We start from the raw sequence: 18,271 nt of genomic DNA on the forward strand, positions 1-18,271 counted from the left end.
TCTCTTTGAAATCTCAAAATTAGATTCTCCAAATGTGTATCTGGTTATGTTAAGAAACTGTAAAGAATGTCCAACGTACGTGTTCTAGGTTGGTTTTAAGTTTAAATCTGAGTTACTAGTGCTACTGAGTTAATTAAAGTACTATATGTAATAAGGATTTGAACCCCTTCGCTCCCCAAAAATGTTCGTCCGACTCGTACAAACGTAATAAAATGTATAAAAACACATTTTTGATGCGTTAAAAATTGTAACCCCCAAAAAAATACCCCCCGAACTAAAATCCTGGGTACGGTCCTGACAATATGGAATAAAAGAGATGTCTATAATTTGTATTCAAATTTCAGTTTTTGAATTAAGCGTTTTAATGTTTAACTTTATATTCCAATTTCGCTTATTTATGGTATATTTAGTTATTTTGCATCTATTTTTCCATGTTCTCTTTCTCATTCATTTTGTTTTGTTTGTCTAGAAACAAGTTAAAAGCATTGATAAGTCTAGATGCCCTTACTAGATAAGATAAATACCCTTAATAGAAATAGCTACTGCAAAAAGTTAAATATGGCCGTTTAGCCTTATCAGCAAATGCACACCTAGCAAGTGAGGAAAATGGGGGTTATGGAACTGCTATTTCTTAGGATGAGAGAACTGCCACTCACGCAGATAGAAATTTTAGATTCCGCTTCCCCCCTCAAGACCACATTTGCGGATGCAGTCTTGCTTAGAAGCGCAGCATACAAGTAGTTAATTGTTTTTGAACCTCTTAAAATACGCATAAGTAACAATGGTAAAAGAATAGGTTACATATTAGGAGAAAACATAAATAAAAAACAAAAAACCAACCTGCTTCACATTTTCTACCCGTGAAACCATACACGCAAGCACATCTGTCTGGACCAATACAACGTCCACCATTTTGACACGGTTCAGAACAAATTGCTACAAAAAAGAATCATTATGAATATCAGAACCAATGAATATTTTTAGAAAATCTTATTAGAAATCCAAAGTACAGTTAAATTTGAAAAATATCCTAAATGTTAGCAACTTACAAAGCACCTTGTCCCAAGTATAGCCCTTGACCTATTTTTTTGCCCGTACCGCAATGGAAGGGTTTCCAATAAAGTAGAGCCTGCAATGTAAACCACATGTTTGCGTTTTGATATTTCTAAAATTACCTTTTCCACTCTTCTAACTCCTTGGAGTTGAGCTACGACTGAGGCATTTGACAAAAATCAAACGAGTCGTATTTTTAAAAAAATATAAATTTGGCTCCTATTCAAGAATAAAAATTACTTCATTTGAAAACGAGAATTCCGTTCAGAGGGTTTGCTTTTGGGTTCATTTAAATTTTCGGTCCCAAGGTTATCAAACAGTTCGTGGTAACGAACTGTAGTAAGGAGCGACCTGGCTCAATAGTAACCAAAACTCTAAAAAACGGAATTTCTATAACAATAGTTACATCAAAAGAATTGCATTTTCATGCTGATTTTAAATATATAAGTTTTATTAAGTTTAGACTTACCCATCAAAAAATACGAGCCTGCGAAAATTTGCCGTATTTTAGAAATAGGGGAAAACACCCCCTAAAAGTCATAGAATCTTAACGAAAATCACACCATCAGATTCAGCGTATCAGAGAACCTTATTGTTGAAGTTTCAAGCTCCTATCTACAAAATGTGGAATTTTGTATTTTTGGCAAAAGGCAGATCACGGGTGCGTGTTTTTTTTTTTTTTTTTTTTTTCCCAGGGGTGATCGTATCGACCCAGTGGTTCTAGAATTTTGCGAGAGGGCTCATTCTAACGGAAATGAAAAGTTCTAGTGCCCGTTTTCAGTGACCAAAAAAATTGGAGGGCACCTAGGCCCCCTCCCACGCTAATTATTTTCCCAAAGTCACCGGATCAAAATTCTGATCCGGAACAGAAATTAATCCGTATATGAAAGGGGCTTTTCCTCCTCAACAACCCGCTCTTTACGCTAAAGTTTTTTGCCGTTTTAAGAAGTAGAGTTAAGAGAAAGAGTCAAACTTTAGCGTAAAGATCGGGCCATTGAGGAGGAAAAGCCCCTTTCATATACGGATTAATTTCTGTTCGTTTTAAGTTTTAATGTCGCTTCTTACTTTCATTTAAAAAAACTTATTTTTTTTTTTTATTTAATTCATCAAAATGACCGATCTCTATGCACACTATAAAAAATTGAACCCATGTCTTAGTTTTTTTGAACCAACAACAAATGTTTCCCGATTACAGTTTAGCTGTACTTTTGAAGTAGAAAAAAGCTTTTTATCGGTAAGATTGGAGAAATCCTTAGCATCAGACAGACGAATGTTTTTGAAAAAGTTTTTTTTTTCAAATAAGAATAAAAAGTGACGTTAAAAGTAACGTCTCTGGCGCCATACGAATGAACTCATAGGCTTCTGATCCAGTAAGCTGCTATTGGCGGTAAAAAAAAATACACCGGAAATTGCCGTTTTCGGTGCTAGGATGCACTTATCCAGGATCTGTCTTTTGTCAAAGTTCTAAACCTGCACTTACACAAAAAAAAACTTGCTAATGGGCCCATAATATTTATCCTCCGGCCATCTGGCAGGCTGCTAGTGCTAACAACAAAGGGGTAAAAGGCGATACGACATCAAATACACCTTCCTTTGGAATTTTATGAATATGGCGATTCCGATGACAAACCAGTCATAACTGGGTCATAACTCATTCGAAGGTCGGTCAATGCTCGAGCAAAAAATGCTTCTGCAAAAAATGTACCTTTAGTTCAAAAACTTCCAAACATAATTTCCCATAGCCTACCGCCGGTTAAAATGAAGCCAAATCATTTAGGTTTGCATTTAGGTTAGCCTTAGTAAATCAATGAAAATTTGATATACCCCCTCTTTTTCTGGATACTATACTATGAAAACAATAAAGCCAATGCAAGTTTTACTTAATTACTCCAGCCCGTTAAAACGAGCTCTTTTAAATCTAGTTAAAAAGCCAAATTTAGTTGTTTTAAATTTGTGAAAAATGACATGCGTCTAAATATATACAATTCTCCAAGATAACATAAGCTGAAGGATAATATAAGAATATCAAACCGCAAGAAAAAAAAATTAATTGAACAAAAAAATATAAGAATTAAATAAAATAAGTAGAACAAAATAGATTTCAATCAGTCCTACGGAAACAAAGAAAAACAAACATCTAAGAAGCCAAATGCAAAAGAGGAAGAGACAAAAACAACCTTAGTGGAAAATAAGGAGGAAACAAAGGCATGGATAAGGCTTAATACGACTTTTAGACTAACATGACATCGTAGGAGAAGTTCAACTCATTTTATGTCAAGTTGTTATTAATATGAAAAGAAAATAAATTCCACCAAAACCCTGCATTGTCCAGACAAATCTGTTTCAAGTCGTTGTATCTAAGCTAGTGAATATGATCTAGATTACCCACAAAATTCTTTCCCTGTGGAGGGGCAACCTTCCAAGATTTTTTTTTCCATATTCTTTTTCTTCGGAGAAGTTTTAAATATTTCATCTATAACAACACTTCACAATGTATGGTCACCCAAGGGGAGGAAAGCTCTACCTATGTCTTCATTGGATTATACATTTAAAAAAGTGATCCTTACCCTCAGCACAGTTTTCTCCAGTATAGCCTGGTTTACAAACACACTTTCCATTGATACACCTTCCACCATTAGAGCATGTAGCACGACACTGCGCTTCCAACAGTTCTAAATGAAAAAAAAATATATTAAAATTTATATAGGATAAAAGGGGATTTAATTAAGAGCTTACCGGGTCCACTTAAGGATGGTGAAACTGCAAACGTGCATGCGGATACAAAACTTTATAGAGTTAGTGTTGACGTACAGGAGGGTATACACAGATTTTTTGGGGTGGGGGGGTCAAAAATTGAAAAGAAAACGATAGGGGTTAAGACAAAATACCAATCTAGAAAATCGTGTACATCTCTATATTTTGGCATGATGGCAAGGATCTAGAATCCTCTCCTCACCCTTTGCAAACGTGTAGGCAACTCACCTCTCTCAGCGCCTGGAAGCTTCTAATTAATAGGTTTCAAGGTAAAGTACGGCAATATATACCTAATTTAATGCACAACTGTCAGAATCTAGTATACACCTAGATGAAGTAGTTATTAGATAAAAGTGACATGGATCTGGCATTGTCCCATCAGAACCAGAACGTCGCCTCTTTCAAACCTGGGGTCATTTTGAAAGACAAGCATCTACGTAGCAATGAAAGGTCGACTTATAGGTTATAAGCTGTACATTTAAGGGTCTCCATTATAACAGTAAAAATAAAAAACTAATAAATTAATAATACAACAAGCTAGTAACAGAAAATTAACCTACTCTGCCTGAGTAATACACCTCACTCGGTCGTCTTTATTAGGGGGTTATTGATAGCATCTGACAAAAAGATATATGGCAGAAAGCAAAATGAAAAATCCTGTTCAAAGAGCGTTGACTTGGTAAAGAGCGACAAGTTTCCTGTGTATGCTTTTTACCAGCCTAAATACATAGGACAGTCCAAGAAAGTTGGGAATGGTACAATCGACACGAATTAGAAATTCCGGCGTCTTTTGTAGAGGACAAAATCAACCAGAGGGCAAACATCTCGCCGTTCAACGTCCTTTGTACCCCCGGATGCGTCACATAACCATGTGCCATGGGATCGAAATATCGAAAACGGCGGTTTTAATCAGGACGGTTGTGAGATTAAGTTAGAATGATAACTTTCTTTGAAATTGCAACATGATCCGTGCAACCTCAGAAGCAAGGACGCCAGATTATGGAAAAATCCATTTAAAACAAAGGTTACGCATACGCATTTTAGTAGAAAGATAGGCTTGCTTTATCTTGTAAAATCAGAGATATACAAAAGAATTTCAATCTAAATAATTAGACTATCCAGAAAGGGGCCATAGGCCTGAGCCTACTTTTCACCAAAATTTCTATATAGACATTATCTAACTCTTTCCATTCGTGATCACTGAGGGTTTGTTTACGGAGCTGTAATATATGATTCTACTCCAAAGGAGCGCCTTATTAGATTTGAAAACAAAAATTGTTTGGAACACCAAAAACGTGCAAGAGGAGCCTGCTCTTATTGTCCCTGGCAGAAAGAAGCTCCTTTTCTAAACTATCGCAGAAATTAGGGTCCATTATTTATCGGGAAGCAGAGTCTTGAAAAATTCAAGTACTAAAACACCCACGGGGTGATTCAAGTACTAATACACTACACACATTGTAATGTGTGCTTTTGACAGTAAATGTGTCCAGTTGGCAACCCTGTTTTAACTGTGAAGGCTCTTCCTTTTTTATTTTGATATTCCACAATTACCGTAACTAACTGTCTAGTCCAGTTTTCCTCCTTTTCTGTGGATAAAGAATTCCGAAAGTGATGATCAAATATTCAGGTTTTTTTTAATGTATACATTTTTTCAGCATCTTTACACTGTCTTAAAATTTTTTAGAATTATTATATATTTTCCTTTTATTATAATTATAAAGGGAAAGACGGTAGCCTATCGTCGACGAAATTATGCACCCATCTCAATAGCCTACTTTTTTTTAGCAAGGGGATTTCCCATGACACCATATCTTTTTGAGGCATTTATAATCTTCGGCAGGACCGAAAATTCAATACGCTACATATGCTTTCATAACTATTCAACTAGGCAAGATCGGAATGTCCAAACATCCTTTGATCCGTCGATGCCATCCACCTTTTCTTTTACCCCTGGTTCCAATGCTGCGTCAATCCCAACACAATTTTATTTTCTGGTGGAACAGACGTACGACAGAATCGGATGGAGGTTCACAAAGAAAAGCAGACATTTACGTCGCTGCAACAAACTCTAGAAGAATTCAAACTAGACCTACATTGCCCGAGCAACGTGAAGTGTTGCAGCAACCTTTGTCCAGCTTCGCCGACTAAAGTGTTGCGAGAGCAACATTTTGGTTTTATTTCTTCACTATCGATCAGTAATCACATGATCAAAGGCTATTCCTCAGCGTTGAAAGAACAACAACAAAATAGTATCGAAAGAAGGGACTAAATTGACTTTGCAGCCAGTTGAACTTTATCATTTTCAATCGTAGACATCGTGACGGATGAAAACTTGGAACAATATCTTATATAATTTAGTTGATATTATAAAGCTATCCGTAACTGTTCAGGATTAAAATACCATAGGTGACACTAATTATTACGAAACTACCTCATTGTTTTACGTTACCTCATCGTTTGTACGATATCGTTATCGTTTGACATATCTAAAGAGTTCGAAAACAATGTGCACCAATTTGCACAAATTTCTAGCCCAAAGCGAACAGATTCTGACTTACAAGTCCCTCTCACGTGATAGGCATCAAGTTCACCGGAAACAAATAAATGGGTACACCAACTAGCATAGTTGCAAACCCCTCATCACTGAAGTTGACTGTAGCCTAACAGCAGATTATTACTTACAAGTCTCCTACATGTCTTTCCACTGGAACCAAATTGGTTTTAACATCAAATACACTGGAAACAAAAAATAGATACACCAACTAACAAAGGTTGCTAACCCCTCATTGCCGAAGGTGATTATTACCTAACAGCCGACTGTTGCTCACAAGTCCTCTATATGTCTCATAATTTGTATCGGCCTAGATTTCGTTTCAGTGTGTACCTTACTACTCAAGTTGTCAACCCCTTGAAACATTCAAACTGGTATACCTCAAGAAGAAATTTTTGTACCCAAAAATGGATGTCATATACTTTTATCAGCTCATCTAGATCTATCGATTGCCGTCGAAAAAAATTCTATCTGTCTTCTGTAAATTTTTCTATTTATCACTCAAAGAAGATATATTAGCTGTGGGGCCGGGTAACTGCCACATATATTTAACACTTATAGATTTTAGTCCATCTTCAATTTGAAAGAGGCTACACAACTTCAGATACTCCTCTCTGACATAGGCTATATAACTCCACTTCACTTCGCACACCATAGTCTCTGGCTCGTGGACAAGTAAAAACCATCCTTTTTGGCCCCAGGCAAGAGTTCTGCGGAGCTTTCCAAAATGTAATGCCATAGTCATCAATCCGGCCTAAGGTCCACACTTTCCGTAAAAACCACACAGGTTACACCCTTACCAGTTTCCAGGAATAAGCCGAGATCGGCGGCATAGGAAAAAAAAAAACGGGACAAAACCAAAGTGTTGCTGTCGCAACACAATTAGCCAAAATTAGCTTTTCAATCAGCTCCATGACTTTGATTATGATTTTATTTGTCAGATCAGAACAACGCATGCGATTTGTCGTATGAGTTGAAATTATTCAACATATCCGACATTACAGCAAAACGGATAGTTTTGCGTCGCTTGTCGCAAGATTTGTGCCACTTGTCGCAGGTCGCAGGATTTTGCGCGAAATCGCAGCAGTGGGAACCAGGGGTTAGGCATGCTGGAGTTGGACCTTAGCCGCGTTTTCAGACACCGCGGGTCCAAACATGGGTTGGACTCGTGTAGTGCAACAAGTGTTTTTAAAATGCGGGTTTTACCACAGAAGAACAGGGTTGGAAGCCGCTCTGCTGAATTAAAGAATTACAGGCAAGAATTTAAAAAAAATTATAATTTTAACTTTTAAACCGATGCAGACTCCAATAACTTTGATGTTTAAGAAGAAAAGAAATCAGATCAAGAAGTACCAAGATATTTGTTCGTTAGTTATGCTTCAGATTTTTATTGATTTTTGATGTTATCCATAAAGATAATTCAAATTTTATAAGCTTTTTCAATTATTGCATTTCAACCGTATCTTTAAGAGATGCATATTTTGGTCATATTGTGAAAGATTGAATTTATGGATAGTTTTCAGCACAATGGCAAAGGCCACAAAAATTGAACGACAGATCCTAATGAGCAAAATTCACTAACTGTAAACTCGGGTTTGTAGTTCATTTTAAAACTCTAGTGCCAATTACTGTTAACCCCATGTTTGAACGTGGTACTAAAGCAGGTCCCAGATTTAAGAAACCCGGGTTTGGACACGATAGAAAATACGAAGGCTAAAACGGTTGATAGCAGACTCGTGTAGAACCCAGACATCTGAAAACGACCGGTGCAGAGGTGGGTTTAAACCCGTGTTGGAACCTGGTGCCTGAAAACACAGCTCTATATGTTGGTTAGATCTTTAGATGTGCTCAAAGATACTAAACATATTAAGGAATTATCTGAGTTTGTTTTTCTAGTCAAAGGACTTTGTTTTAGTATGTATCCGTAAAGGAATTACTCTCCAGTTATATAATGTAGATGTTCAAGGTGTAAATGAGTGTTTTTGTGTGTGTATTTAACTGGTTAACTATTATAAATTAAGGATACCAAGATTATGCATATTTAAGATTTAAAAATAAAATTATAATGAAGATTGATCCCTATTACTCTCCAGTTATATAATGTAGGTGTGTGTATTTAACTGGTTAACTATTATTAATTAAGGTTAGTAAAGTTATGCATATTTAAAATATGAAAATAAAATTGTAATGAGAATTGATCCCAAAACAGACCTCGTTGAGGTTTCTAGGGCCAGAGTTGTTAATTAAAATCTGTATTATTTATTGTATCTTTTCCTGTCTTGTTATTATTCTGTTTAGTGTTTTTATTGTTAAATCAATATCTCTCTCTCTCTCTCCCCCCATCTCTCTCTCTCTCTCTCTCGCTCCCCCCCTTCTTTCTCTCTCTAAGTCATTTTTTTTGAAAATACGAATAATGTCCCTTGCTTTGAAGTACAATTCTGTTGCCATGTCAGCGAATGTTGGTGTTCCGGATCTTTCAAAATATAGCGCTGGTTTTAAGAAGATTCATTTCTAGGGCCAATTGACACGAGGAATCGCTGGTTTCAATCATTCAGCATGCTTATTGATTTCAAGGGATGAATTAAGGTCACTCTTGTCACTCAATGACACCTTTCATTATTTCATCACTTGGAGTGTCATGCTGTCTTGGCTCAGATAAACCTTAATCATAGAGACTGGCAGAGGGGAAAATTCACATGGAAAAGATTATCTTTTGAGTTCACACATATCTATGACATCATCTTTCCCAAACACTTAAGATTTCCGATACTCAGATAACATTTTACATCATTCTAAGTAGAATGGTGATAAGGGACGCCAAATGGCGATGAGCCATAGAAACGGTTAAAAATCATGGAAAAAGGTTGTTTCAAAAACTAATGTCACTTTTTCACGTCATAAAATAAATATTTCTAGATCTTTTGAACCTTGGAATTTAGTCCCGGTGTCAAAGTCAATTCAATCACATTGAAATTCTGAGTTCTTAACTTCGTATATTTTTACTTGATACACTAGAAAGTTAAAAATTCCTGTGTGTGTGTTGGGGGAGGTGCATGTAAAGTCTTCGTTTTTCAAGGATTCAAAAGTGAAGAATCTCAGTTGGATCAGGAGTACACCTAGCAGTAGATCTAAAAAGGTGTATGTGTAAGCATACATAAATAGAAAAAGGGAATTACACTTTCTTCTTGTTTTCTAAAAAGACCATTATTATTCTAACTATAGGTTTAACTTTCAACAGTGGTGTAGCTAGAATTTAGTACAATTTAGCGGTGTAACATGAATATATTTTCGGTACTTGTTAATAATAACGAACACATTAAAAAAATACGCTTAGGTTACATCTCAGAAAACCGGTTCCGTAGCTATGAAAACAAGTGACGGATGATGGATTGCAATGCATCGGGCTTGTATAATTTGGGCTATATATTTGCGCGTTAGGGGGGGGGGGGGTAATTTGGTTAGATTATTTTACCCCCACCCCCACCTCTAATTTGCAAATATACGCCCCAAATTATATTATTATATAAACTAAAGGTTATATTTCGTTAAGATTAACCTAACTTTACTTCTTGGGTGCGTCCCTTATTATTAACAAGTACCGTATTTTTTTCGTTTTTACATGAAGGGGGATATCAATCAGACACTGAAATGGGTATGGTTAATAATCCATCTTGACAGCTCCACAACGAAATGCCTAGATTCTCACGATTTCTAAATATTTCCCAGCATCTTTCACACAACTCGCCTGTTTTTGAGGTAATGAAAAGCTCCCCAGCCCCCAAAACATGATACACATGTATGTGGTTTGAGCCACAAAATTGGTTCCCTAATTACCGTGACTACACCACTATGTTTCTGCTATTTTATAACACTGCTGTACAACATAGGCTAATGTTGTTTACAACTTTGAAAAATGCAATATTTGATGCATAACAATCTTAAGACAATTGACAAAAAGAGAGAAAATAAATAAAAGACTACCTTGCGGTCCCCTAATACCATTGGACCCGCCATTGTAGCCTCCAGGTATGTCTCCTCTGCCACCACTGTAGTCACCTCGTGAGCCGCCGTAGTTTCCTCGTCCACTTCCTCCACAAGTCGTTCCCCATGTAGAGCCTTCACATAAACATATATTTGGCTTGGCACATCTTCCGGTGCCGCAGCTTCTTACGCAAATAGCTGTGAAGGATGACATAGTTAACATTTAGCAGGATAAGTAAATATTTTGACAAGTTATGGTTAAAGTGCAAATATGGGTGATGATGTACGCAAGAAACATAATAAGCTAGTAAATACACTTGGTATATTGGAGGCGACAATATTGTAACAAATGTGTATCTGCTGTTTATGCATTGTAATTTCTTTCAATAAATCGTGCAGGAATCTTGTTAGAGTTACTTTCTTAAGCAAAAACCGCACACAAGGGGATGAACCTTGCTGCCCATGCCCTCCAGGGAACCCCAAGATTCTTATGATTTCCACGATACTTCACCTATTCTAACTTTATAATCTCCTTAAGCACCTATTATATCCCCTTAATAAGTAAACTCTTTTATACCTGCCCAATTCAAAGCGAGTGTTCTTCATTTTTTTACAATGGTGAACATGGAAATAAAAACTTTTATGGTAGACGAGATTTTCCTTACTATATCGCCAAAATTTGCAGAGACTAACACTAATTCGTGCACCAGAGGCTGAAAAACAGTGGTAACCCATCCGGTACTTATTGGTTATATAATAAACACTATAGAATTTCGATCGCAGATGATGCGGACATGACATAAGAAACTGGTCAAGCAATTTCTTTATACCACACAATTAGCTTTGGCTTGTTGGAAAATAAATTGTAGTTATATCTTATTTAAGTATTTAGTGGGTATTTTGGTTTGGTTAGTATAAAATATGCTATGGTTTACCCTTCCCCCTCCCTAACGTTCAAATATATAGCCCAAATTTGTTTCTAAACTATTACATTTTCATCAAATTTTTTTTATTTCATTAGCATTAGTCAAACTTGACTTCCTGAGTGTTTACTATATAACCGGTAAGTACGAACCGTCCTTCTGAATGAAGGGGAGAAGTACAAACTTGACACTTACGTATGCAAAGAAAAAATATTATCAGAAATATAAGGAAAAATAACATAATAAAAATGACCAGTTTGAAAAGGGCCAAACCATCTTAGAAGAGGGGGGCAACTATAGATTGGCCCTCCAAACCTCCCTTCAATTCTGAAATAGTTACTACAATCGCTTATATATTCGGTGTAAAAGGAGGAATTCAAAGTAGAAAAGAATTATTTTTGCATATTAACGACTCATGTGTACACGACGATCATGATAAGAGCTTCAACAAAACACGAAGATCACATAAGGCAAATTTTCTTCTTAAGGGGGTGATTAAGTGAACTGATGGAACTCGAAAATCCCATGTTAAATTGAAAATTTATATTTAAAAAGTACTCAAGTATTCATTGGCGGAAGATGCCGCTTTTAATATCAGGCCATAGCTTCTTGAAGATGCTACAAAATGTTTGAAAGGATTTTGTTCTATTTCCTCTAATTGCTTAGAAATCTTAGAAAATGTCTAGGTATTTTTCACAAGTGTACTCTATGAAGGATATTGCTTTTGGAACAAAATTGGTACTATCATGTGCAGAAGACAATAACCTATAAGATGATTGGAACCATTTTTTGATGTATTTTCCTGTTTTCTAACAGTCCCCTAGAATATTTTCAGCTACCTGAAATTTTTACAAGTCGGTTGCCATAAAGAATCGTTTCAGATCGCCGATAATAACCCCTAGAGACGAAAATGACAAGCTGGAATAATCAGCTGCTTGTTAATAGTGTGAAATTTTCATAAATTATTTCAATGCAATGAAGAAACATAGAAATGAGAAATAGTCAGGAGCCTTCAGGAAAGTTATGCACACAAAGCCGAAATCATGGGGAAAATTAAATCAAAGCGAGGTATGGAACTGCGAAACTGCGAGAAATTTGGGGATAGGCTAGTGGATAAAGAACCGAAAAGAGTCTAAGGCGGAGTATTGCATGGAAGTTGGAAAGAATGGACTGGTCAACCCCAAACGAGGCCACGACTACTTTTACCAAGTACAATCAGTCAGCTTGAATGTGCTCAGCTATATACTTGCTTTTTCATGATTTTTACCCAGAAAGACTTCTACATTGAAAAGATAGACCGCAATCCAGGCTTTTGGACCGAAAAGATTTTTCCCAAGCTGAAAGGATTCTTCATTGATGCTTTGATCCCAAAGTTCCACAGGGGGTTCCAATACAAGAGCCGTACTTATAAGATTAATCGTCTAGTACCGGTAACAGGAAAATTCATTTTCCTTACATTCTATCCTTCTTTGTAGTTACATACTTAATTGTATTGTCATTTGAAATAAAATACCTTTGTTTATATTGCTTGTCCTCCAACTTTATCAAACAGTTCGTAGTAACGAACTGTAGTAAAGAGCGACCCGGCTCAATAGTAACCGAAACTCTAAAAAATGGAATTTTGGTACCAATAGCTACATCAAAAGAATCGCATTTTAATGCTGATTTTAAATATATTAAATAAAAAAACAAGTTTTTTCAACTGAAAGTAAGGAGCGACATTAAAACTTAAAACGAACAGAAATTACTTCGTATATAAAAGGGGCTGCTTCTTCATCAACGCCCCGCTCTTTACGCTAAAGTTTGACTCTTTCTCCCAACTCTTCTTTTTAAAACAGTAAAAAACTTTATCGTAAAGAGCGGGGCGTTGATGAGGAGGCAGCCCCTTTTATATAAGAAGTAATTTGTGTCCGTTTTAAGTTTTAATGTCGCTCCTTACTTTCAGTTGAAAAAACTTTTTTTTTTATTTAATTTCTGAATGTTTTTGAATAAATACATGTTTTGATTTTGGCTCTCCGCAGAGTAATAATTGAAACAAAATATGAATTTTTTTTTTTTTTTTGCTGAATGGCTTACTCATAATTTTGATCGAATGATTTTGGGGAAAAAGAGCGGGGGAGGAAGCCTAGTTGCCCTCCAATTTTTTGGTTAATAAAAAAAGGCAACTAGAAATTTAATTTATTACGAATGGTTTTATAAGTAAAAGATATACGTAACTTATAAACTAGCTTACGTGAAGAATTTTTTATTCTCATATTTTTATTACACATATGAGAGGGTTCACCCCGTCGTCAGTACCTCTCTCTTTACACTAAATGTTAAATTTTGGCGCAATTAATTAAGAATGACCCCTGAATCACAAAAGCCGTAGAATAAATAGTTGACATTACTAAAAATACTTTAGCGTAAAGAGCGAGGTATTAGGAGGAGGTGAGCCCCTCATATGGGTAATAATTTCTGTTCGTTTTAAGTTTTGATGCTGCTCCTTACTTCCAGCTGAAAAAAAACTTTTTCATATATATTTTTTCATTGTTTTTTTTAATAATGTTAGTAAATCCTGCGCTCCCTTCATGGAAATTTTCTTCCCCCATGACCAAGTCCTCGATGGAAAGTTCCCCCAGTATATCCCCCTCTTTTCGACCCCTCTCCCCGACCAAAAAATTCTCCTGAAAACACCTGTACACTTCCCAATAACCATTACTATATGTAAGCACTGGTCAAAGTTTTTAACTTGTAACCCCTCCCACGGAGACTATGGAGGAGTAAGTCGTCTCCAAAGACATAGTTATAAGGTTTTTCGACTACGTTGAATAAAATGGCTATCTCAGAATTTTGATCCGTTGACTTTGGGAAAATAATTAGCGTGGGAGGGGGCCTAGGTGCCCTCCAATTTTTTTGGTCGCTTAAAAAGGGCACTAGAACTTTTTATTTCCGTTTGAATGAGCCCTCTCGCAACATTCTAGGACAATTTGGTGGATACGATCACCCCTGGAAAAAAAAAACAAAACAAAAAAAAACAAATAAACACGCATCCGTGATCTGCCTAAGAGTCATAGAACACTACTGTAGAAATTTCAAGCTCCTATCTGCAAAAATGTGGAATTTTGTATTTTTTGTCAGAAGGCAGATCACAGATGCGTGTTTATTTGTTGTTTTTTTTTTTCAGGGGTGATCGTATCAACCCAGTGGCCCTAGAATGCTGCAAAAGGGCTCATTCTAACGGAAATGAAAAGTTCTAGTGCCTTTTTTAAGTAACCAAAATCTTGGAGGGCACCTAGGCCCCCGTCCCACGCTAATTATTTTTCCAAAGTAACCGGATCAAAATTCTGAGATAGCCATTTTATTCAGCGTAGTCGGAAATCCTTATAACTAAATCCTTATAAGTGTACAGACGTCTTCAGGGGCGTTTTCATTTGGTCTGGGGCAGGGTTGAGAAGAGAGGGATATGCTGGGGAAACTTTTCATGGAGGAAGAAAATTTCCATGAAGGGAGCGCAGGATTTCCTACTATTATTAAAAAAAAAACAATGAAAAAATAAATATGACAAAGTTTTTTCAACTGAAAGTGAGGAGCAGCATTAAAACTTAAAAGGAACAGAAATTATTACGCATATGAGGGGCTCACCTCCTCCTAATACCTCGCTCTCTACGCTAAAGTATTTTTTGAATTTCAACTATTTATTCTACGGCTTTTGTAATTCAGGGGTCATTCTTAAGAAATCGGGACAAAATTTAAGCTCTAGTGTGAAGAGGGAGGTACTGTTGAGGGGATGAGCCCCCCTCATATATGTAATAAAAATGTGAGAATACAGAAGTTCCTTACGTAAGCTAATTTGTAAGTTACGTATGTCTTTAACTAGTAAAATTTATTTTTACTAATAATTTTACTAATAAAAAAATTCGTGAGAAATTAAAAGTTCTAGTTGCCTTTTCAGGTAACCAAATAATCGGAGAGCAACTATACCTCCTTCCCCGCTCCTATTTTTTTCTCAAAATCGTTTGATCAAAACTATGAGAAACCCATTTAGCCAAAAAAATAAATACCCAAATTTCGTTTTAATTATTCATCTGTGGAGAGCATAAATCAAAACATGCATTGATTAAAAAACGTTAAGAAATTAAATTAAATAAAAACAAGTGTTTTTAACTGAAAGTAAGGAGTGACATTAAAACATAAAACGAACAGAAATTACTTCATATATGAAAGCGGCTGTCTCTTCATCAATGCCCCGGTCTTCACGCTAAAGTCTGACTCTTCCTCTTAACTCTATTTTTTAAAACAGTAAAAAACTTCAGCGTAAAGAGCGGGGCGTTCATGAGGAAGCAGTCCCTTTCATAAACGAAGTAATTTCTGTTCGTCTTAAGTTTTAATGTCACTCCTTACTTTCAGTTTTTTTTTTTTTTTAATTTAATTTGTAAGAAAACTTTGGTTTTCTAAGAATCCTCGAAGAAAGCTTTCAACTAAGTTCGCTGTTTAGTTTCGAATTAATGAAATGAGGTATTTTAAATAGCCTATCCCTAGGAAATAAAGTGGAAAAAACAATAAATTTTAAAATGCATTCTATGCATGCCGTCACAGTTGCATATACATGGGCATTTTGTACTTGAGAATGATAGTGCTCTTTTGCTCATTTTCTAATCTCCCTTGGTCGGTAACCAAGCTTTGCAAGACACTGTCAAATATATTATTATTTCTTGGCTGAAGCATCTCACCAAAGGAAGCTGTCAATCAAAACTTTTGACAAGACTTGATAATTGGTGCTATTTGAAGTTTTGACAATCGACGATCTCTAGAGAATTAAAAGACAGAAGGGTAACCTTACTTCAATTCTGAAGCTCGATGTTTTCAAGTTCACTTAATCACGGCCTTAAAAGAAATAAAAGAAAAAGAAGAATAAACTGGTTTACATATGAATTGTTTATTTTAGCAAACCATTTTATAATTTAATCGTTCAGAGGCCAATCTGATCAAGAGCATAAAAAACGGCTAAAAAAAGAAAATCCAATGCTGGTTTTGACTTTAATAGACAGTTTGAAAAATATAAGTTTTTACTCTCGTGCTCAAGTATGGGAATACTCGTAAATATACTTAAAACTCATTTAAAGTATCAATTTTATTTTGATTTTTTTTTCTTTGGGGAGGGGGTATCTTTGTAACTGAAATTACAAATTCAATGAGGCTAAAGCCTCACAAAAGAAATTGGATCATGTTGGCTTCTGAAAGGCTCAATTAACTGAAACTACTTACGAACAATGCAGAGTCCTGTTCCAGGCTTAATAGTCCAACCAGGACAGCAATAATTCTTTGATCTTGACCTGCATACATTGGGTCTGGAATGAAGGTTATGTAATCATTACTCTGATACTATCACATCAACCGCAAACTTAATATTCATCATAGCAGGTACTTGGTGTCCTAGCAATGTAAATTAGCAAAAAGAAGATCCTTATCGTAGTTTCTTGGGTTTGGTCATTTAGCGAGAATAACTCGTCTTGTAGACGACGTGACAATATTGAATAAGTTATCAACACCAATACGTGCGAAAAACAAAATGGAAACAAAAAAGACAACCACGCTAGGCTAACTTTGACCCAATAGCATCCATAATAGGCAGTGCATTAAACCTGCTGTCCCTAGATGTCATATGTAAAAAAAAGAAAATAATTCCTTCGGAATGCCGTATAAATAGAGTTTTTCTTCAGTCTTAATAATCCCCTGTGAGGAAAATGACGGTTTTATCTCTTTTTCCTGGGACAAAATCTTGATTAGCGCTCTTCCCCTGTATCCTACAAAGTTTCCAGGCTACATAAAAAAATTCGTTCTTTAACAAATTTATCTTCAGTTTATTAATTAATTAGTAGTTTACTTTTTAATTTGTTATTCAGTTATTAATAGTAATTTTGATTATATGTACTTTTTACCAATTTATCATTTATTAATTATTTTCATCTATTAACTGCGCCCTCCACTTTATTTTAATAAAAATAAAATTTTATTTTGATGAAGTTATAATCATAATTTTAGATTGTTTACTTGAAATTTTACATCTCCTAAATATTTGAGCCTGGGGCAAGTGCCCCCTCTGCCCCTCTCCTTAAACGACCTTTAATAATTGAAAACGTTTCCAAAGGAAAGCTTTCTTGCTTGCTTACCTCCTTAGGTTTTACTACTTTTTAAAATAAAAAATTGAGTTTTCTTGTTTCGAATTTTGTTTTCTAAGGTAAATTCTACTCAGAGACATACAATGTCATACGTGATAGCTAAAAAGGGTTTGAAGATTACTATTTATCTTTCAATGTTGCAGCTCGCGACATTGGTTCACACATTCTGAAAAATTCCTTCGGAATTCAGAATTAAAAAAAAGAAGAACAAAATAAAAACTCGAGGTCCTAACCAGAAAAAATCCTCCCCTATTCAAAGCAAATCAACAACGGTAAATTCAGAGTAATCCAGTCGTAAGGATCAAAAACTGTCCGCAGAGTTAAGTCTTAATTCATTGCAAACAAACAAATACTAGCCTTAGGCAAGGATTCGCAACATTAAAAAAAAAGTTTAATTCCACTTTTTAACTAATTCAAAAAACTTTTTTTTTAGTATATCACATAGGGTGTGTTAAGAAAATTCAAGGACTCTTGTCATTGGGAATCTCGACTTTATGCCTTTGGAAGTGCTTCCTTTCCCTCTAAGCCTTCCTCTGCCTTTCGTCAGTACCACATTTGCTTCTATTGAGGGGTCACCCTCTCCGCCAGATTATGTAGATTTCGCTAGTTACGCCACGTGCGGCACACCTCCAATACGCAGGGCCACTTAAAACCACATATTGCATATTTCGCACCACGCTTGGCATACTTTTGCCACGCATGAAGTGTGCCACCTAATGTAAACGATTTTTGACGGTGGCAAACCATGGCTTCCACTTCGTACCATCCTCGTTTTCGTCGATTCTTTCAGTGATCTTTTATGTTTCTGCTCCACGCAGTGTGAATTGATGTCCGATCCCCAAGATTAT

The 18,271-nt window shown here is 35.8% G+C and overlaps 1 protein-coding gene across 1 annotated transcript in view; it reads right to left on the bottom strand.

The window, feature by feature from the left end:
- Positions 1 to 18,271, bottom strand: part of LOC136031115 (fibrillin-2-like) — a 227,011-nt gene that overhangs the window by 179,631 nt on the left and 29,109 nt on the right. The window contains exons 3-6 of the mRNA XM_065710426.1: positions 16,510 to 16,592; positions 10,340 to 10,537; positions 3,621 to 3,725; positions 841 to 936 (exon numbers count right to left, since the gene is read on the bottom strand). Of these exons, the coding sequence (XP_065566498.1) occupies positions 841 to 936; positions 3,621 to 3,725; positions 10,340 to 10,537; positions 16,510 to 16,592 (482 nt within the window). The remainder of the gene's footprint in view (positions 1 to 840; positions 937 to 3,620; positions 3,726 to 10,339; positions 10,538 to 16,509; positions 16,593 to 18,271) is intronic.

This window comes from Artemia franciscana, chromosome 9 (assembly GCF_032884065.1).
Source record: "Artemia franciscana chromosome 9, ASM3288406v1, whole genome shotgun sequence".
NCBI lineage: Eukaryota > Metazoa > Arthropoda > Branchiopoda > Anostraca > Artemiidae > Artemia > Artemia franciscana.